The sequence below is a fragment of the Sinocyclocheilus anshuiensis genome, unplaced genomic scaffold (genome assembly GCF_001515605.1).
Source record: "Sinocyclocheilus anshuiensis isolate Anshui unplaced genomic scaffold, SAMN03320099.WGS_v1.1 scaffold185, whole genome shotgun sequence".
In the NCBI taxonomy this organism is placed as follows: Eukaryota; Metazoa; Chordata; class Actinopteri; order Cypriniformes; family Cyprinidae; genus Sinocyclocheilus; species Sinocyclocheilus anshuiensis.
The window spans coordinates 1,537,594-1,560,198 of record NW_015539887.1 but is presented as its reverse complement, the minus strand read 5'-3'; the positions used below and the strand labels follow the sequence as shown (position 1 = coordinate 1,560,198).

The 22,605-nt window shown below is 37.3% G+C and overlaps 2 protein-coding genes across 2 annotated transcripts in view; one reads left to right on the top strand and one right to left on the bottom strand.

The window, feature by feature from the left end:
• LOC107685551 (rap guanine nucleotide exchange factor 5-like) overlaps positions 1–4,072 on the top strand; it is a 31,138-nt gene extending 27,066 nt beyond the window's left edge. The window contains exons 11-16 of the mRNA XM_016482174.1: positions 357–447; positions 648–698; positions 951–1,038; positions 1,530–1,594; positions 1,869–1,923; positions 2,747–4,072. Of these exons, the coding sequence (XP_016337660.1) occupies positions 357–447; positions 648–698; positions 951–1,038; positions 1,530–1,594; positions 1,869–1,923; positions 2,747–2,865 (469 nt within the window). The 3' untranslated portion in view covers positions 2,866–4,072. The remainder of the gene's footprint in view (positions 1–356; positions 448–647; positions 699–950; positions 1,039–1,529; positions 1,595–1,868; positions 1,924–2,746) is intronic.
• A 1,290-nt stretch (positions 4,073–5,362) lies between these two features.
• LOC107685550 (dynein heavy chain 11, axonemal) overlaps positions 5,363–22,605 on the bottom strand; it is an 80,958-nt gene continuing 63,715 nt past the window's right edge. The window contains exons 67-83 of the mRNA XM_016482173.1: positions 20,730–20,934; positions 18,966–19,130; positions 18,547–18,687; positions 17,503–17,673; positions 16,940–17,062; positions 15,398–15,591; positions 15,120–15,268; positions 14,917–15,044; positions 14,020–14,247; positions 13,367–13,558; positions 11,958–12,077; positions 9,543–9,785; positions 8,664–8,846; positions 6,569–6,684; positions 6,351–6,463; positions 6,134–6,274; positions 5,363–6,060 (exon numbers count right to left, since the gene is read on the bottom strand). Of these exons, the coding sequence (XP_016337659.1) occupies positions 5,813–6,060; positions 6,134–6,274; positions 6,351–6,463; positions 6,569–6,684; positions 8,664–8,846; positions 9,543–9,785; positions 11,958–12,077; positions 13,367–13,558; positions 14,020–14,247; positions 14,917–15,044; positions 15,120–15,268; positions 15,398–15,591; positions 16,940–17,062; positions 17,503–17,673; positions 18,547–18,687; positions 18,966–19,130; positions 20,730–20,934 (2,860 nt within the window). The 3' untranslated portion in view covers positions 5,363–5,812. The remainder of the gene's footprint in view (positions 6,061–6,133; positions 6,275–6,350; positions 6,464–6,568; positions 6,685–8,663; positions 8,847–9,542; positions 9,786–11,957; positions 12,078–13,366; positions 13,559–14,019; positions 14,248–14,916; positions 15,045–15,119; positions 15,269–15,397; positions 15,592–16,939; positions 17,063–17,502; positions 17,674–18,546; positions 18,688–18,965; positions 19,131–20,729; positions 20,935–22,605) is intronic.

The window sequence follows — 22,605 nt, the reverse complement described above, 5'->3', positions numbered from 1 at the left end:
TATGGTAAGGGGCGTAACATTTCCATCATACGCTTGAGGTATTCGGCCAATCACAACGCACTGGATAGCTGGCCAATCAGAGCACACCTCGCTTTTCAGAACGATGAGCTTTGTAAAAAATCTACGCGTTTCAGAAAGGCGGGGCATAGAGGAGAAACAATAATGTACAGTATGTGGAAAATAATGTTTTTTTTAACCTTAAACCGCATAAACACATTTCATTACACCAAATAATGTTCTTTTTAGCAACGTCATATGACCTCTTTAAAATATGAAATTATTTGTGGTTGTATTTCTTTCTACTCAAATGGTTCAGGTGGTGAACACGCTCATGTTATCTTCCTTTCTTTATTTAGCTGTAAAGCACAGAGGAACTTGAACTCATTCTTTGCTATTATTATGGGACTGAACAGTCCCGCCATCAGTCGACTCACTCAGACATGGGAGGTAGGAAAGCACCAACTCCAGTGCACAGAAATATACTACTAAATATTAAGAAGTGGTAGTGTTGCACTTAGATTTCCAACATCAGTCTATATTTATGATGAATTATGTTTTTAGAAGCAAGAAACTAGAGTGTATTGCAAACTGTGCATTGGCTTAAATTCTTCTGTTTTTTTTTTTTTTTATATCTGTCCTCATTTCAGAAAGTCCCTGGGAAGTTCAGGAAGTTGTTCTCTGAGCTGGAGAGCCTGACGGTAAGTGATTGCCTCAACCCAATCTTAAGTTGCCTCCTGCTAGTTCACCTCCTGCTAGAGAATTTTGTGCTTTTTACGGCTCATTAGGATGTAATATATGAAGCCGTAATCATATCAGAGCCTCTGGCCTCCAGGGAGGAAACAGCAGGTGGTGTTACAGAGGAAGAGATTTGAGACAAACCAGATGGTTTCAGTGTAAAATAAAACAAACACACAAATATGTACACATGAATGCTTTTTCATGACCCGCAGGACCCTTCTTTAAATCACAAAGCCTACAGAGATGCCTTCAGGAAGATGAAGTCTCCCAAGATCCCTTTCCTACCTCTGCTTCTGAAAGGTGCAGTAAGCAAATTTATGCCTCTTAACACATGCTATCATCAGATTATTCAAAATTTGCACGTGACACCATGGGTTTGGATTTATGTGGAGGACATGATTGGAGAAGTCCAGCAGAAGTCACCAAAGATAAGTCTGTCATTTTCACAGAGGAAAAAAATGAATAAAAAAATGTATGAAATGCCTAAATGAATCATATATTTAGAAAATAGGGTGGATTTCCATTCTAGCTGACTTGAATGTTCAGTTATGAAGAGTGGGATTTTGGACTAATGAGATTTTGCAGTGAACAGAGCTACCAATCACAACACAGCAGAAATGTCTGGTCATGGCTGGTTTGAACAAAATAATTAGCATTTATCACTAGTTGCTTTGTTGCAATGTATCTGGTTAGGACATGGTGAGGGAGTCTCGAGAGATTTTTTTTCTCTATTCTCTATTGTTTTGCAAATAATGTGTGTACTAAAGTCTAAACAATTTCTATCTGAACAGATATTACCTTCATTCATGAGGGCAACAAAACATTTCTCGACAACCTAGTCAACTTTGACAAACTAGTAAGTGAACAATTAGACCTTATAGATGTATATTTTTTTAATTAAAGAGCTTGTTCACCCAAAAATGAGAATTGTCATCCTTTATTTACCGTCACGTCATTCCAGACCTGCAAAAATAGTAGGTTTTTTTTTTTCAAGGAAGTCATACAAGTTTGGAATGACATGAGGGTGAGTAAACGATGACAGAATTCTCATTTTTGGGCAAACTCTTCCTTTAAGATCATGTCCCATCAAATGAGCAAAACAAGCTAATGTGAATGTATTTTATGTACAGCACATGATAGCAGACACAGTGCGGATTATCAGGCAGTGTCGGACAGATCACATGGGTAAGTGCTCAAATCACACAGATTTATAAATTTTAATATTTCCTACCTTGATGAAGTGTGTAATCTCTGCCCAACTGAACCCAAACTGGGTTGCCAGGTTTTCACAACAAAACCTGCCCAGTTGCTACTCAAAACTAGCCCAATGGCATTTTGAGGGGGGGGGGTCCCCCAGTAAAAATTGCGTTCTGGGGAGTAAAATACACGTTTTTTGGTGAGGTCACATCGCAGGGGCTAAATATCACATTATTGGGGTCGCTTAAACCCACGGACATGAAAAACAACCCGCGGCAACAGTGTTAAAGTAGCCCAATTCCACGGGAAAACGGCGGACTTGGCAACTGTGAACCAAAATGAAGTTGCAAAAAAAATTGCAACCTGTTTCAAACAGGTTTCCCATCTAACCCACAAATTCCCATTGGCCAGATAAACAGATAATCCTGGCACAAACTCGTGCCATTGGTTGAGCCAGTGTTGCTATGGCTAGTTGCTGGTCGGACTGCTCAAACAACCAAAATGTTTTTGATAGCGCCACAATGTTTAGACTTCTCAGAGGAATCAGCCTAGAAATGGTCTCTTCAGAAGTTGTCTCTTCATTTTAAGCCTAGATAGCAGAAAGTGTTAGCTTTTAAAACAATGACCACTTGCACTTAAATTTGAACACATAGACAGACCGTATATTACTGCATAACCCAGATCTCTCTCTACACTCAAAAAATAGTTTTGTCCCAGTTTAGTGGTTTCAAGTACACTGAAAGTCAGTCTCACTACTGCTGTGTTGATTTCTATAGGGTGTAATAATTATCTTTGGCTTTTTGTCCATTAGGAAACATGTTGTCCCAGAAGGACAGCGTGGAAGTGAGAACGTACATCAATTACCTGCACGTCATCGACAATCAACAGACTCTGTTTGAGCTCTCACACAGACTTGAGCCCAGGACATAAAACAACTTGATATATATCCTAAAACCACTACTGAAGACTGGACAGGGTCCTTCCTCTAACTGAAGACTGTGACGAGTAAGTCCTCCACTAGGGGGAGACACAATCACGCCAACCACACAGAACAGATACAGAGTATCGCACAGCCAAAGAAATCTCAGCCAGTTCAACCCACCATGTGAAAGGAACAAAGAAGCTGAATCATGCAAGTAAAAAGCAAGAATTTACTGAACGGTTATAATAGGAAACATTACAGTGATCCAGTATTCTTTAAGTTACAGTACAGAAAGATCATGTTGAGAATTCAGATGTCTTCATACAGCACACTTTCACTCAGTAGTGTAGGGCAGATTTGAGTTATTTTGAGCCAGTTTGCCACTGCAAAATATGTAGCTTCACTAATAAATAAGAGCATGTGCATATATGAGAAATTAATAGGCACATCTTTATTTCTGTGTAGTCCAATTAGTCTGAAATTTGAGCTACATGCGCAAATAACAAAACAATGTGATGCTTTTTTATATCATGGCCAACAATTTGTAGACAATCAGAAAGATATCCCAAGGCAGCACACTGTATTTTAGATGCAGAATTGCTAGTAGAAATTTAGATTAAAGCGACAATTAGTTGAACTTGCATAAACTGTAAGGACATCTTAAAATTATGCATATCTTTGAGGGAAAAAAACTATATCTGTGAAATCTATTTAGCAGACTGTCATAGAAATAATTGGGTTTTAAATTATGGATGTATTTTATTGGAAAAGCCCTACTGAAAATAACTGAGCAATGGTTCTGTAATGGCTTACATGAGATGGTGCTTGAAGAAAGCAAATGTATAGATTTCTTGTATAAGTTGTACTTTGACTTGTGAGACATTGAGATATTTATTAAACAACAAGCTTGTCCCTGACTCAGAAGGGAAGACAAAACACGTTTTAAATACAAAGAAAAGATGTAATGTACTGTAAATGTGATCAGATGGTCTGAAGGATTTGGCAACGCCATTGATTGACCAGTCTGATAATGCCTGTGAGGTTCACATGTGAAATCTGTAAATATGAAGACTTTGTTTTTAATCAATAATGATAAACAGACCATAAAGCAATAGCAAGGTGTACATCTCACCTTCAGAATAACAAATGTCAGCAGTGACTGACTGTAGCTGCTGTTTGCACTAGTTTTCTTCACAAAGAGCCTGACATTAAAGAAAAAATAATAATAACTGACACTGTCTTTTTTTTTCAGGTGCACCCATGCTGTAAAATCCATCTTTTGTTTAATATTTTACTCATTTTTATACAGTATGTTTGAAAATGTTAAACGTAAACTAGACACTTACCGCCACCCAGTGGTTTGTTAACGTTTAAGTGTACATTAGCTCATAGAGACTAACAGGAAATGCCACAAAACTCCCGTTTTGATTCATTGGGTCTACAAATTGTGACTTCCTACTAAACCCCAGACCTCAATATGCATCAGTAATAGTGTGAATATTCTCTGTGACGCACGATTGGCTTACAGTGCGTCTCAGTGTGAACCGAGGATGAACTGTCTAAACAGTTACAGATCCATCCTGTTCTGGGCCATTATTACCTGCTGCGTGGCCGCTGCTGGACTCACTGAGAGGGGAGGAACAGCTCCACAGCTTGTGCTAACCTCTCATTTCCCTCTCCGGGACAGATGTATCATTTTCTTGTCTCCTGACAAAGTCTGCGTCATAGCAAAGAACCACACGGACAATCCCAGACCAACAGCAGATGTTGTGTTTTGTGATTGTGTACTGTGTAGAATTTGATGTTTAACAGTTTACCTTCTGAACACTATTGAACAAAATCACATTTGTTCAGTTCAGCAATATACTGTAGCTAGTTATTAAATCCCATCAAGGGAAACGTGAGGGGAAAAAATGGACATGACCAAGCATGTCATTCAGAGATGATAACAAATTGGTTTCTGTCCCGGACGTGAGATGAATCACACTATCTATCTGTATTCAGCAGGAGAGGAAGGTCAAACACACCTCATCTGAAAATCAGTATCAGCCTGGTTCATAATCTACTGGGAGTCTCATTGTAGTGGCACTAGAGGAGATTGTGTCATTCAGTGAGCACAGAGATGTCTAGAACCAGCTAATAACAACATCAATATTGCAAAGTGTTAATACTTACAATACTTATGCCAATAACGGCAACTTTTCTACGGTATACTGATGTTTCTGTAAAACTAGGGCTGCACGATTTGGTAAAAATATAATTGTGAAAAAAAAAACTGTACTTGTTTGTGGGGCTGGACAATTTGGCCCCATTTTTGAGATTCTACCTCAAAATGACTAAGTAAAAATAATATGTAATGTTTATTTACTAGCTTTTAAATAAAATACTAAAATAAGAAAAAATACTATTGAAATATCTCACTGTGAAATGAAAAAAAAAAATTTAAGAAAAAAAATTATATATATCGTTTTTAAACATTGAATTATCAAGCTTTTTTGTCAGAAAACAGCATTTTATTGCAGTACTGCAAATTTATTTATTTATGATGACAACAGCTGGTCTATAATCATTCATTACAATTTTGGGAAGATGGCTGGTGAATGTTGCGTTTCCAAATACATGAACTACAATGCACAGCAGATGTAGAGATGAAATCATTTACTGTGAACTGAGCCACTCTGAGACACTAAAAACATGGATCATGACAGGTTTGTCTGTTAAAGATGTGCTTCACCTGAAACTCCGCGTATATCTATATTTAATTCAATTGCAGCATTTGCGATTTGATAAGTCATATTATGATTTTGGTTTTATTTCTGATCAATCGTGCAGCCCTGCATCAGACAACATAACATCTTATTTTGCATTTAATACGAAACCAAAAAAATGATGATTCGATCAGCATATAACTTGTAGAAGTCAACCTCTGTGAGCAGAATGGCGTTGGTTGTTTGTTTACACTGACAGAAGCAGTGCTGCTCCGGCCAGAACCCACTTTGCAGGCGGTTGGCGTGTTTTGAGACGGAAGCTCCAGATGTAGGTGGAGCCACGGAGTTTGGTGCGGTACACTGGGCACTCGTAAGTGTTCCTCACATCCTGCTGGTCGATGGGTATCGCGCGTATGTACAGCACTGGCATAGTTGGAGTCAACTCCTTCAGAACAGCCTCTGATAGCAGACCCGAGGAGCTATCCCAGCGAGCGCCTGCAGGAGGAGAGCTGTGTCACATTCATCCACACAAACAGGAAATTCGCATTGGAATAGAGTTTATGCTCACCCTCAATGAAGAGTCCATGAATGTACGCTCCCTCTCGAGGAGGATGGCCATAATCATCCTTGGTTTTCTTGGTGATGTCCACAGACAGGCTCATCCGATCTAAAGGCCACTTGTTTTTTCGAGCTATACTCTGCAGAATCGCTGCAAAGCAGAACACTTTTAAGTACAATGGCAGCAAGTCTTGTTTTGGATGTGTTCATGTGGGCATTTGTCTTACCTGTAAGAAATGATTGAGGACTAAAGAGTCCAGAGATCCAAACCACAGCAGGAAACACAAAGTCTTGAGTCCATGTGTCCAACTCTCGACACTGAGCCAGAACGTCACTGAACCTGCAGGATACGATTATGTAGACCTTATCACTAAAGCCTACAGTGAAACAGTTGAGTGTTGTAGATTTCTTCTGTAATGTGACGTTATTATGAAGGATACTGTACCACAGAGCCAGTGTTTTGGTTGAAGGGTAGGCCAGCCTGCTCCAGCTCTCTGGAACGCTGTCATAGAACAGAGCCGTTTGGAGCTGCTCCATGTCTGAGGAGAGACTCAGTTCACCCTGTAATATCATGTTAGAGAACAGTCATACGGTTCACACCTGCTGTAAAAAATATGTGCATGTATGAGATAGTGAGCAAAGGCAGATTGTAGCTACAGCGCTCTTTACTTTTCACAAAACTTAAATTCAATACTCATCTACAATAATGAAATAATACAAACTTGTTGAATGTTCATTGGTTTCATTAATAATTGTTAATTATATAATTATAACATAATTATTAACAATAATATTATATATTATAACATATATATATTATTAATAATTTGTATTATTTATTACTACTATTAGTAGTAGTAGTAGTATTAATACATATAAAACATGTATAATCAAAACCCATTTACATGTAGGTTTTGTTTCTAAATAATTATCATAATTTATTAAAATGTATTAATATATTGGTAATTATATTCATTTTTTTTAATTAATTTCTATATTATTATTTAATCATTTTAATCTATTTTTTTTTTGTTTAATATATTTATTAGTCCGTGTGGGTACAAAATATAAAACAGTTGGAAAATATATCATTCATGTTTACAGGCACAGGCAGTGAAGTGACAGCAATGTTACTTCCTTTGTGGTTTCTTTTTAAATGGTAAAATCCCTTGAATATAGTTTAAGGAAAATGTATCTCAGCAGAATGTTCTAGATTCTAGGTCCCTCATTTATAAAGTGTGCGTATGCACAGATTTGATTTGATAGAGTGTGCATACGCTCAAATCCACGCCAACGCTCATATTTGTAAAAACTGCCTTTGACGTGGAAAAGTATTTATCGTCACGTCAGGGTCTGAGCAGACGTATGTACTTTTTCTTGTCGGAATGCTGCAGGTTTTTGGAAATGTAAGCTGTTCTTGCAGCTCGCTCTTCTAAATTAAAGGATTTGGACAATGCCTGGTGATCTTTTGTTAATGACATTAATTAGGAATCGTTTACAATGCAGAAAGCTGAAACCATTCAGTTGCGCGCAAGTTCAAGATTAGTTGCGATTCATAGATTTCACATCTGAAAGAGAGGCGTACGTTCATTCTATGAATCACACATACGCATATTTGAGAGATGATCGTAAGATCACGTTTAGGATGGTTTCTGCGCAACCTTTTATAAATGAGGCCCTAGATCAGTATTTTTTGATTAAAAAAAAGTGATAGTAAAGACATATTGTTAGAAAAGATTTCTATTTTGAATATACTGTTCTTTTTTACTTTTTATTAATCAAAGAATCCTGAAAATAGTATCATAGGTTCCACAAAGCAAATATTAAGCAGCAACAACTGTTTCCAACATTGATAATAAATCAGCATATTGATAATAAATCAGAATGATTTCTGAAGGATCATGTGACACTGAAGACTGGAGTAGTGGCGGCTAAAAATGAATCTTTGCCATCTCAGGAATAAATTACATCTTAAAATATATTAAAAAAGGAAAACAGTCATTTTCAATAATTTTGACCCATACAATGTATTTTTGGCTATTGCTACAAATATACCCCAGCGACTTAAGACTGGTCTTGTGGTCCAGGGTCACAATTCAGCTTTGCATCACAGAAATAAAATCTATTTTAAAGTATAATAAAATAGAAAACCGTTTTCAATTGTAATAATATTTCACAATATTACTGTTTTGTCTCTATGTTTGATCAAATAAATGCAGCCTTGATGAGCAAAAGATACTTCTTTAAAAAAACATTACAAATCTTCCTGATCCCAAACTTTTGAACAACGGTGTATATCCATGGAGAAGTATATTAATTCATATTTGACTCATTATAGAGGATACCAAGCAATGGTACCTAATCGATATTCATGAATTATGTCACAATTATTGTCATTAGTATAAAAACTTTTTAAAAATTCAGACATTTCAAGGGGGTTTTCCCCAAACAAAGTTAAGAAATCCATGCAGGTGCAGTATTCAAATACAGCTGGTTCTGAATAATCAGTAATCATCTGTATTGATTGTTTTGTCTCCTACCTTCAGTCCCAGGTCCAGCTCTGTTAATGATCTGTGTATCTCTGCCAGCAGCAGATTCATTCGCTCACACTCCTGCAGGCACACCAGGATGTAGGGGCTCCTCTCGGCTGTTTTAGACATGAGCTCTGCCAGATTATACTCCTCCGGTAACTTCTCCAGCATGTCATCCAGAACACTCTTCACCTGACCAAGGAAAAAGAAAAAAGTGTATCAAAAGTGACTACGTTCTAAATACAGCTTTCTAAAAGAATCCAAAGTTTTCTGCAGCCATATAGGAGAAACATTTTATTAACGTATTCACTAGCAGAAAATGGTAGAAAAGCATTAAAGGGATAGTTCACCCAAAAATGAATATTCTGTTATCATTTACTCACCCTCCACTTGTACCAAACCTGTATGAGTTTCTTTCTTCTGCTGAACACAAAGGATATTTTGAACAATGGTGATAACCAGACAGCTGACAGTAGCCACTGACTTCCATAGTATTTTTTTTCCATACTATGGAAGTCAATGGCTACAACATTCTTCAGAATATTTTCTTTTGTGTTCAACAGCAGAAAGAAAGTCATACAGCTTTGAAAAAACTTGAGGGTTAGTAAATAACATGGATTTTTGGGTGAACTATCCCTTTAATGTACTTGAAAGAAGTCAGTAGCCAATATACTGAATAGTGAATGAATATACTGAATGAATAAATCTTTTGTAATATTATAACAGTCTTTACTTTCACTTTTGATTCATTTTAATGCATCTTTGATATATAATGCAAATAAAAACTATTCAAAATAGTCACTGTTTCCACCAGACAAAAAAAGCTGCACAGCTGTTTTCAACATTGATGATGATGATGACAATAATAATAATGATACATAGTTTTACCTTCTCCTCTGTGCACTGTGATGCTCCTTCTCCTGTTGATGAGTCTCTGGGCTGGAGTTCCAGTAAAGTTTTGAAGAGGGCATCAGACGTGGCCGTCATAAACTCAATCTCAGCATTAGGGTGCATGCTGTAGAGACCAGGGCTTTCCGAGGGCAATCTGTCATCCACGTAGCTGTGATACCCAGTGTGCTCCAGATCAGGAGGAGCTGGAAACCCAGGACACAGGAACAGCTCTCCTTCAAACTGCAGAGAGAGATCATGGAGTAACAGGAAGATGTTTCATAGCTGATGAGAGGACAGTCTTTTGGGATTCATATTGGAGAGGGTGAGCATGGTGGTTAAAGATCTTGTCTGGTAACCAAAAGACAGATTCAAACAGCAAGTCAAGCGACTCAACAGGATTTTAGGTTGCAAATATGATAACTTGGTTTTTTTCTGCACAATATTTTGTCCTGATAAGCATTGTAACATGCTAAACCTTTGAGTATTGTTCAGTAACGGATAAAGGTGTGTGTGGTAATCGATAGCAGGGCTGGTGCTGGAAACTGGGAGAGTAATGCAGCTCTGTGGAAAGGCTAAAGACAAGCTCTGTGATTGATGGCTGCTCATCTTGGGGCCTAATGAGACTCAGTGAGGAAACACTGGGCTGCATGCCTGACCACTGCCTTAATTACCTTGCACAAACACCACTCCAGAAAAGACACACTTAAGATAAGATAAAACGTAAGAACCCTGGCCTGAACACAACAAACATGTCTTCAGTATGTGGGAACAAAAAGACATTTAATACATTCAGCTTCTATTTTGTTATCTGTGCTTATAAACTGTCTCACAAGGAAAATTGTGTCATGCAATGTAGATCCTCACCACTAGAGAGCCCCATAGAGCTGCAGTATTTACATGTACAAACCTGATCTGTTCAAAGGCAGTTGTGTGAGGTCCACAGACAAACTTGTATAGTCTAATTTTAACATGCTGCCTGCAGAACGTGAATGAAGCACTTGAAGAGGCTAGATAAATCGAGATCTCTTTGCAAATCTACATTACCTCTAAAAATCTGCAGACTTTTCCAGATTTCACTCATTTGAAAAGGTAATTCTGACTTTATTTCTCACAATTACTACTTTATGCCTCGCAGTGAGACAAAGTCAACATGACATGAAATTCTGCCCCATCTATTTTGTAAATGCATGTCATTTCTTATTGTGAATGATTCATCCATATGTTTCTTTTTTTTTTTTTTTTTTTTTGTTTAATCAAAAATATCATAACTCGATCTTTAGGTGCAGCAACAAACATCTCTCTGGTAATGTACTGTGTATAGGGCTTATCCAATCATTTAGTTCACTAGTTCACCCAAAAATGAAAATTCTGTCATTAATTACTCACTCTAATGTCGTTCCAAACCCGTAAGACCTTCGTTCATCTTCGCAACACAAATTAAGGTATTTTTGATGAAATCCGAGAGCTTTCTGACCCTCCATAGACAGCAAGTGAACTACCATGTTCAAGGCCCAGAAAGGTAGGAAGGACATCGTTAAAATAGTCCATGATCAGTGGTTCAACCTTAATTTTATGAAGCTACAAAGAATACTTTTTGTGTGCGAAGAAAACAAAAATGACTCAGTCTCTGCCGTCATTCACGAGAGTATCACGACACACGCGTGTGCATTCCGCTGCTTGTGAACTATTTTAACGATGTCCTTACTACTTTTCTGTGCCTTGAACATGGTAGTTGTGTTGCTGTTTATGCAGGGTCAGAAAGCTCTCAGATTTCATCAAAAATATCTTAATTTGTGTCCTGAAGTTGAACGAAGGTCTTATGGGTTTGGAACGACATGAGGGCGAGTAATTAATGACAGAATTTTTATTTTTGGATGAACTATCCCTTTAAATCCTGTCCCTGCAAGCTCACATTAATCTACCTCCACTTTTGAGTGCAATGCCAACATCTCAAAACTACAATACAAAAGAAATGCAAAAGACCTATCTGTTAATATCTCACAATTACACTGATTTCTCGCTGTTGCAATTATTACAAACCGGGCATGTCTATTTAGGTAAATTAATTAAACCCAATTCATTTTATGATTCTAAAGGTTAAAGACTGTATGTTCTTTAATAAAAAAAAAAAGCTATTGTTGGATAAAAATATATCTTGATTGCACAGTATGTCTTTTTTAGCAAGGCTGCAGAGGCCCTCTGGTTGAGAACTACTGGTGTGCATCTCTTAGTTTGTTGAGCCAATGCTCGCGCAACTTAAAATTCTACTTCTGAAACGTTTGTTTTCAGCTGTATGACCTTAAAATGTATATGAATTCTGTCTTGAATCAAAATCAGATGATTTAACAGTGCTTTGATCAACTATGTTTGGTGCGGCGTTGTAGTACATTACAGTGCTCTGAATGTCTTTACCATCTTGGGATTGATGAACTCCTGGAGGTACGTACGGCAGAGCTTCCTGTCCCACTCGTCAGTGATGTGACCTCCGTATATGATCTCTCCGAACAGATAACACAGATCCTCCCACGGTACCTGAGCCACACATATTAACACACCTAAATGTCAAACCTCCAGCACAAACTGATCCCTCAGCGCCCTGCGCTTAATACCCACAGCATTATTTTCAGCCAGGTTGGCAAGTTCTGACAGAGGGAAAAAAATACATGGTGAAAACTGCTAAAAGGGCTAGATGTTGGATGCAGGGATTTTCTCACGAGTATGAGTTGAGGAACTGATGTTGGGTGATGGGAGCATCCTGTAGTGAGTTTATTATTTCAAATGGCTCTACACCAGACAAAAAGAAATTCAGTTCATGTATAATTCAAGCAAAGATCAAGCTCTTCCTGAACTCCTGCTGTGATTGGCTTAAGTCTGGCCTGAGAATAGAGCGAATGATGTGTAATTGTAAAGGAGAGAAGAACAAGGGAGCGTGTGTCTTATAACCGATGACAGACGCTAGAGGTTCACCATCATTTGTACCTGTATTGTTTTGCAAATTGCTTCTTTCATCAGCTCTAATTGCAGTGATCACTTATAAAGCGTTGTAAGGTGTCACGCACAACGCGTGTAATTACATTTAGCATGACGCTTCATTTGCCGCCTAATGAATCCTCAGTGTACGCACATACAGGTTACTGTTTGGTTAACATAATGAAGGACATTCGTTTTTTGAGGGGAGGGGTGAAATCTGGAGCCGCTATAATTGGTTGTAAGTGAAGTAATGCTGCGAGAGGAAAAACATGATTTTTTGGACACAGTGAGATCGTGACTTCGCTTTGTGTGATGAAATTATACAGCAATGTGGGAAAAGTAAACATCCCTAAGAAAAGAAGGAGAAGCCACTGAATATAATCCTTTTCATTTATAATAAATTACTTGCGCCACAGAGCAAGCAGACGAAACACTATAAATGCAGCCATTGCTTTCGGAGGTGGAAGCTGTTTCCACCTCCGAAATTGCATTTCAGAATGACCATAACAACATTTCAGATCATGTGCAACAAGATCAGTCTGCTGGTTAGTCAGGTTATGCCGTCCCATTGCGCAAAGTCACATGACGTTTTTGATGCGCATGGAGGAATTTATTCGGCAAATGCGTTTCCATCTCTCATTATTTCGAATTGACCCTTTTTCGCACAAATCAAAAACTGTGATGTGTGATGTGATACTTCAAAATGTGCATAAAAACAAGGTGATGGAAACATGGCTCCTGTCATTATTGATCAGTTTTATGCATCCTTGCGGATTATCAAAAAATATAATTCACTGATATTATGATGGAATCATTATATTTTATCAGGTTAATGAATGCTGGTCTCTTACTTTAGTATTGGCCTCCAGGTAGTTGTACAGAACACTGGCAGAGATGGTCAGATCTCCATTGTTAAATGGGTATCTGTGGTTCCAACCCTGAGGCCCAAACTTCCTCCTCTCAGTCACACAGGCGTGGAAGTAACACAGTGAGAACACAAGTCCTTTAAACTCCTGCTCTCGAGAACACATTTCCAGAGTGTCCTGTAGAATGGAAATTAAGAGTCAAAAGTGTGGACATCTCATTCTTTTGTCACTTCATTCTACTCATTCTATAGGATTACTAGTTTCCACTCAAAGTAGTTTCGCTTTCACAACGAAACGCACAGCGACTCCACAACTTGGCAGCGGCGGCAACGGCAAGAATTAAAGTTATGCAAATCTTCCCACATCATGACGTAGACATGTGGGGGCGTGTTAGAACGAGCCGTTTTAGGTAGGCGTGGTTGACTCTTAACTTTTATAAAGAATATCTCTTTGGATTTGAGACTTTAGTCTTTGCAACTTTACAGATCTTCTTTATGCACCAAGAGCTTGTAACACTCCAAAGAGAAAGGAAAAATTGAAATCGCATTATATGACCACTTTAATAGTAAGCCGAATAGAATGTCTGACTGGTCCGCATGTGAATTCACTGATTTTGTCTGTGTCAAGTGTGTGAAGACCTGGGTGAAGTTGTCCAGAGCTGCATGTAGGCTGGAGTTCATGCCGGTGGGTGGTTCAGTAGTGAGTTTGAGGGCGTTCTCCAGGATGGTACGAGGGATGAGGTGCTCATGGGAGCTGGAGGACGGTTCTCCACTCATAAACACTCTGTAGTTTGAGTGAGCATCGCTGACTGTGTTCTCCAACAGCTCCTCCAGACGACCCAACCACCGCTCCAGCAGGTGAACATTCTGAAACAGAAATTAAATTTACAAGAACATACATATGTGACCCCAGAGCACAATACCAGTCATAGGGTAATTTTTTTTAAATCTGAAAGCTGAATAATTAAGCTTTCCATTGATGTATGGTTTATTAGGATAGGACAATATTTGGTCGAGATAACTATTTGAAAATCTGGAATCGGAGGGTGCAGAAAAATCTAAATATTGAGAAAACCGCCTTTAAAGTTGTCCAAATTAAGTTCTTAGCAATGCATTTTACTAATCAAAAATTGCGTTTTAATATATTTACGGTAGGAAATTTAGAAAATATATTCATGCAAGATGATCTTTACTTAATATCCTAATGATTTTTGGCATAAAAGAAAAATTTATCATTTTGACCCATACTATGTATTGTTGGCTATTGCTACAAATATACCCGTGCTACTTTTGACTGGTTTTGTGGTCCGGGGTCACGTATCCATATGTATTGGAAGCATTTTTGGCAAAATAGTCCTTTGGAAAACTATTCTGACTTGTCAATTGTGGTATTAAGTGGTCCTATATTTCTAAATAATGACTGCTCTCCAGGGTAACACTTGACATTTATTCTGTTTGTAGTTTTCTAACGTTTTCCATGTTTTGGACACTTTATTGTAGGTTGATTTGGTAAGAAATTAACCAGAAATTTTCTACCTGCAGTATGACCCAATGTCCTTTTTTGGCTGCGGTCTCCAATGCTCTCTCAGCCACAATCTCTTGTCCTTGACCCAAGGATACATTATGGAGGTTCCCCTGGTCTGTGGTAAATCCAAGCTTCAGCCCTAGTTAATAGATATAAGTTTAATACTCTGATTATGTTACAAGTTAGGCTAAGTGTAAAGAGATTCTGTGTTTACCAAGTGTTTCTACATCCTTGATGGGGTTGACTCCAGGAGAAAGGATGAAGAACACCGGTGTAGAGGGATTGCACTCCTCAAAACACTTTTCAAGCTCCATTCGACTGACATCTACATACTTGGAGCCCAAACTGTCCTCAATAAAATTTCTGGTGTAAAAAGACAATTGGTGAAAAAACATTGGTCTTTCAAACCCAGCCACCTCCAGTTGATTTTAAAGTAAAATTTTAGACAGATATCGGTTGTTCTCTGATGGTTCTCTGAAGAATGCTCATTACCGGAGAGCGTAGGTCATCCTGTCAGGCCGAAAGGCTCTGAGAATGATGAGTCTCTGGAGGGTACTCTTATTCTTCCAGTCCTGAGGGAGAAGTTCTCTTTCTGGACACTCTGACTCCACCAGCTTCCTCCAGCGTTTGCCAGAACCTTCCACATCCCTGTCCAGACCCGTGAATGCATCCAGCATGGACAAGCTCTGCAATGAAATGAGGTTTTAGGTTTGGTACTTAGGTGAAAAAAAAAGGATCAATCTTCAAAAATATTTGTATAAAACACTGAACTATTATATTTAATAATAATGATATTAATAGCATATATAATAATAATAATAATGCATATTATCTATCATGCACTTTTCTTAACCCAAAGCGCTACAACAACAAGCATAATAGTATACAACAATAAGCAACACAAAAAATAAACAATATAAAATATACTCAATTAAAGTAAGCAGTTTTAAAATGATGAGTCTTTAAAGATGTATTAAAATCCTCTTAAATTCTTATATCCTCCATATATTTTCTATGAATATTCACATTCTTGTGAAATCTTATTTACTGGAAAAGTTTACCCAAAATTCTAAATTATTTACTTATCCTTCTTTTGAAACCCATATGCTACTTTTAGATTTAAAAAAATTACTTTTTGAGTAGATCTAGATCTAGATTTTAAACTTAGATTTCAAATGTACTTTCCAGAGACCCCAATAGAATTGCAAGGCCAAAACAAACCATTTTTATCAATTTTTTTTTTTTTTTATTAAACAAAACAAAAACAATTGTTTTTAGGGATGTAAAAGTTAATGTTAAAATGATTAGAATCAATTTTAAAATCAATTTTAAATGTTGCATATTCAGACATTTTATATAATACTAATTTTATATATGCAACATTTTAACAATATATTATTTAGATGATATAAATAATGTAAATGAATAAATAAATGATAAAAATCATTTTATTACATTCACAGAACTTGATTTAATTTACAACAAAGTATTACGGTTTCAATCTGCTTTCTTAAGACCATCTAAAATTATTTACTGTAAAAAAAAATTAAAAATACAATTTTATATAGTTTGTTTATACTAGTGCTGGGCAATGATCAATCGTGATTAATCGTTGCCCAGCACTAGTTTATATTATATTTATGTTTAATTTTATATTATTACATTTATACTATAAAATTAATAGCGGTTAAAAAGACAATATATTCTGTCATCTTAATACAAAATAAGAAAACAAGTATTTTCCATTTAATATTTTAATAATCTACAGCAATGACCAAATAAAAGGCATTTCAATTTAGGACAGAACACACTGTCTTTATAATATCAGAGTATAAATGTAGCTGCCTTTATATTTTAGGAAAGGGGTCACATATATTTGGGGGTCCTTCACATTTCAAACACCCCTGGGCTAGACGGGTTGACTTATTTAGAGGTTGAAAAGGTGCTTCAGACTAATCATTTTCTAAATGGCAATGCTAAATGACAACTGAACACATGAAAGAGAGCGATTTCCAGGCACAAGGCAGTTCTTACCCTAATGGCACCCCAGGCCTGTGGAGACAGGAAGCAGACGGGACTGCTCTGACAAACCTCTACCGGAAATCGCAGCAGAAGTTCCAGCTCCTGAGCCTCAATGAAGCCCCTCGTCAGAAGAATCTAAATAAAACACCAGAGGCGCAAAGTAATGAGGACATTAGAGCTCAGGTCTGTTGAATACAGATGTCTCCATCCATCAGAGAAGGACAAGCGGATCTCAGAACAGCTTTACTCTGTTTGATGTGGACGTGTGAAGGACAGGCAGTGGAGACCGACAGCAGCAGGGAAAACAGGTGCTGTCCTGACAGGTATTTGCATTCTGCCACTGTGGCCCACCCTCCTGTCAGAGCTGACCGGTTGAGGGAGAGGGGTGCCCGGGCTGTGAGAGTTAATCAATAGGAACGGACCCGACTCCACTGACAGGGCCTAATGGAACTTAATGTAAGGGCAGAAAAGTGGAGTGATTGATGTGAATGACAAAGTGCAGGAGGAGGAAGGGAGGAGGTGGTGGTGGGTGGATGGGAGGTGTTTCTATTCTGCCGGCGTCCCGTCCCACTCACCTGGAGGGCGGTGTGGGTGAGGAAGGTGAGTCGGTCCCTCTGGAAGAGCCCCTGGCAGGTGTACTGAAGGGCCGAGTGGGTGATGGCCTCAGTGAGAGATAAAACACGCACTGATACGTCTTCATCACCAGGAGCTCTTGCAATGGCTTTGAGGAACACTTTGTTGAAGGCCTTAAATGTAAAATAAAGTTCAGTTGAGCTGAAATAATAGCATTATTTGGAAAAGCAAAGATACAGCATTTCTGCAACTGTCATTGAGATGAATGGCAATGCTAATTGATTGTGCCCAATAGTATATTGGAATTCCTTCCAATGGTGATATGATATCATATTTATATATCTGGGATTATGATGTCGCTGGTTTTTTGTTTTTTTTTAAATAATGAAAGAGTACTTGTACATGTACAATCAAACACAACTTGATTTTATGGTTTTAAAGTAAATTAACATGTTTTATTTAGGCCAAACTATAGTTTAATATGACTGAATCAACCTATATTGTTACAGCAAAAATATTATTTTTTAAATAAACAAGTCAAAAGTTCAAAAGTTTAAGGTCAGTAATTTTTGTTTTCAACAAGGATGCATTAATTGATCAAAAGTAACAGTAAAGATGGTTTGAAATGGTTACAAACCAACTTATATTTCAAATAAATGCTGTTCTTTTGAACTTTTCTATGCATCAAAAATCTGGAAAATTACATTGATAATGAGAATAAACATTTCCAAATCAGCATATTAGAATGATTTCTGAAGGATCATGTGATACTGAAGACTAGAGTAATGGCTGTTGAAATTTCAGCTTTGTCACTGAAATAAATGACATTTTAAAATATATTTAGAAAACAATATTTTACATTGCAATAATATTTCACAATATTACTGTTTTTCTGTGTTTTTTGATCAATTAAATGCAGCTATGGTGAGTATAAGAGACTCAAAACAATAAAAATATAAAAAATCTTACCAACGCCAAACTTTTGAATGGTAATGTAGATACTGTGTAGTAAATACATTTTCACTTTTTCCAGTATAGTGTGTTACCTTGAGGGAGTACTGGTACATGGGGTTAATGTTGTGGAGCTCTTTAATGGTGAAGTAGAGTAAGGCGGCTCTCTCAGCCGCTGGCCGGTAAAGATCTCGCGCATCATTGGTCTTTATCTCGTTCTCTCGAGCTGCAACAGCCTGTGTAAACATCACAACTGTTGAGATATACAATCAGATACTAATTCTTAGAAGAATCATGATTATACACTTTACTATAGCATGCTATTTGGAATGAACGCTGATTTTCTTTTCTTATTTCAGTGTTGTAATTACATTTTCCAGTTTATTGTATTTCCATATTAGTTTTTTTTTAACAAACACACATTGGTTTTGAGTCCATCTTGCATGAACAATGCAAAAAAAAAGATCTGAGCAAGCAACAACAAGATGAGGTAAATGGACAGTTTGGACCATACCTTGTTATGGATGTGTCTGGCTGTATTCTTAGTATATTCTAGCTGTTCCACTAAGGCTGTATCTTGCAGGAAGTTTCCCTCTGCTGCTGACAGTTTGCTCAGCAGCTCATCCTCTAGTCTCTTCAGCTCAATCTGACACAAGTTCTGCTGGGTGCTTAATTCCAACTGAAGCAATCAAAAATAGACATTGTAAGGACAGTTGTCTTATTAAATTACATTTTTGAGATTTAATTTAGTATTAAATAGGACAAATACATAAAACAGTGTAATAAAATTAATAAAAAATGGGGACATTCACAAATATTGCATCGCATGCTTTTATTTATTTATTACAATTTTTATTTTATTTACATTTTTATTTTTTCAGAAATGTTTAAAATAAAAAGTTATGATTCAAGTTTGAAAATCTCCCGTTTATGAAAGATGGAAAAAACTTTCTTTTCTTTCTGGTCTTTTCTTCCTTGCAAAGTTGTAACCATGACCAAAAACGTTCGCACTATTCTAATAAACTTTATTTTATATAGCGCCTTTAAAAGTAGCATCTCAAAGCGCTTTACATACATATAAAAATATGAAGTTAAAAGATACACACAACAGTACAGGCAGTAAAGAACCAACCAAACAATACAAAGCCAATATAATAAAAAAACAAAGTAATCACATAAATCACATAAAAGCTACCCTAAAAAAGTAAGTTTTAAGGGACGATTTAAAAACACTAAGGGATTCTACATTCCTAATCTCAGAGGGCAGGGAATTCCACAATTTAAGAGCCAAAGAAGAGAAAGCCTGATCACCCATAGTTTTTAGCCGAGTTGTTTGAACAGTTAAAAGACCAGCTTCAGAAGAGCATAGAACATGTGTAGGGGCGTAGGGGGTTAAAAGCTCCCACAAACATTGAGGAGCCAAATTATTCAAGTCCTTATAAGTGAGCATGAGAATTTTAAAATCAATACGAAAACTAACAGGAAGCCAGTGACATTTTTTCCAAGATAGGTGTGATGTGCTCCCTTGCACTGGTCCTAGTCAGAATTCTAGCAGCTGAATTTTGTACCAAGTTCCAACTGTAATTCACTTAGGGTAGCTTTTGAAACTGCAGCCAGCAAAGCATTACAATAATCAATACGTGAAAAAACAAAAGTGTTGATTAATTTTTCAGCCACAGAAAAAGTCAACATGGGACGTAACTTGGCAATGTTTCTGAGATGAAAAAAAGATGCTTTGACTGTATTACGAACATGCGGATCAAATTGGCGTCAAATATCACCCCCAGATTTTTTAGTTTAGTTTGAAACTGTAAAGCAGAGCCATCCACACTTAAGGTTACGGACTCTGCTTTGTGCAACTGGTGAGGTGAACCAATAAGCATCACTTCAGTCTTGTCATTACTCCTGATTTCTCTCAACATGGCAACACCAGAGCTGTCAGTCAATACATGGAAACAAAGTAACCGGAGTTACTTATTTGAAAAAGTAACTCAGATATTTCCTTCTAAATGAACAAGTAATGCATTACTTTACTAGTTACTTAAAAAAGTAATCTGATTATGTAACTCGCATTACTTGTAATGAGTTACCCCAACACTGCTGGGGAACACCAGAGTGCACCACACCGACCTCAGACCTGCAACCACCCATCACAACAAACTGCTTGCGATCAGAGGTAGGACTTAAAAATGTTTTTATTGCCTTTGGGAAATGCAAATCTAATTTATTTAGCTCTTTATATAATGTGAGATCATTATGAGAAGCGTCTGTAACTGACCTTCATCGTCTCCAGCTCAGGCCTTTCATACGTGACCACCTCGCCAAGTAGCTGCTCCTCCAGGCCAGCGCGGGTCACTGTGAAGTTTATAAGTGTGGTCTGGGCCTGCAGCTCCGGGGGGAAGTGAGGGTTGGCTTGCTTAGTGTGCAGCAGGAGACGGAAACCGCTGTTATACTCACACTCCTTATCACCCAGTCTGATGTACCTGTAGAAACACCACACTGTGTTATGAATTCAGAATGTGACTACACTAAATGATACTAAACAGCGCTCTGTGAAAAAAGCTTGCCATTTACGCAAAGAGCCGGAAAGCGCATTCCACCCGTACTAGACACCAGTTTCACCAACATATCTAATTGAAGCAAACAGAAAAGCATGACTAATGCTCCCAATAGCCACCACAGGCAAAGGCGTTAAATAAAACTGGAAGATGATATTCCCAGCAGCCAATATTTATCCCAATCTGCATTTCAATTAAATCAAGGCTGGCTGGCCAAAGTGGCGGCTTTTAATTTTTCCCTAATTACCCTGTGCCTGTCAGCCAGCGGCAACAACTCTCATGCCAAAGGTTTCGCCAAGGCCCGGGTCCGCTCCGGCTCTATTTCTTCAAAAGATGGAATTAATGTACTATTGATAGAACCATTACTTCACCAAATTAAAGTCCCAGCTGATGGATTGGCTCATGCTCCTCCGTCAGACATGAAAGGAATAATTAGTATTCATTACTTCACACTCTGCAACATTCCAATTATTAATGAACTTCAGCCGAGAAACCGCACCAGATCCATCATGGCTGCCGTGGCCGGGCCGGATTAATCACAGGAACGGACCGGTGCGTGGGTCAGGTGCTGGAATAAACTTGTAATCAAATTAAACATCGGGCCACAGTTATGGGTCAAAAGAGGGGGAATGTAGGTGTCCCCATGGTACAATGCTACAAGGACAAAAGACTAGAAAGAGATAAATAAGAGCTGAGAAATTAATAACTCCGCACGCTGGAAAAACAAGAATAACAGATGAGGCGTTGCATCTATTCACACATCCTAGAAATACCTGATAAACACTGATTATTTTAATTATTCTGTTGAAGAATATAAATGTGAAGTTAACAATAGCTTCTACTATTCATGTACACTTTATCAAGCAACCCAAATGCATAGACATTCATTGAGAAATCTGAAAATGTTTACTCATTCAGTAAAATTGAGGCATTACTGATTTATAAATATTTTAGACTACGATCTCTCTAGTGACAAACTGGTTTAGCTCAACTTTGTTCAGATTGAGAGAAAACTGAGTGTAAATAAAATATTTTTAATCAAAGTTCATTAAAAATAATAGGTTTTTGGTAACAGTGTTGGCATAGTTTTTTTCCGCTTTTGTAGTATAAAACAAGAAAACAAAAACCAAATAATTATATTATATAGATATCATTTAGTTTTCTAGTTAGTTTTCATTCAGATTCAAAAACAAAAACCTACAAAAAAAACAGAACAAAGACCCCATATTATTGTCTGTACTGTAAAAAAAGAAAAAAAAAACTGAGATTAAATAATCTAACTGATTAAAAAAAATAATATAATTTAATATATTTTGGGGAAAAAACTAATATATATATATATATTAGTATATTGTTGTCTCAGGGTTAAAACACAACACTGGCTGCCCAAAACTGATCCGTATTCAACACACATAAAGAAAAAGAGCAAACAAATGCACATTTATCAGCTTCTGTGAGTGCAGAATCAATACCGCTGCCTTCACCTCTATTCAAATCACACAACCCTAATTCATCTTCCATTCTAGTTCTCATACTGAAAACTGAGCACAAAATGGGGCTCTTAAGAGCTCAGTAAAGATTGTATGCTAAAATATG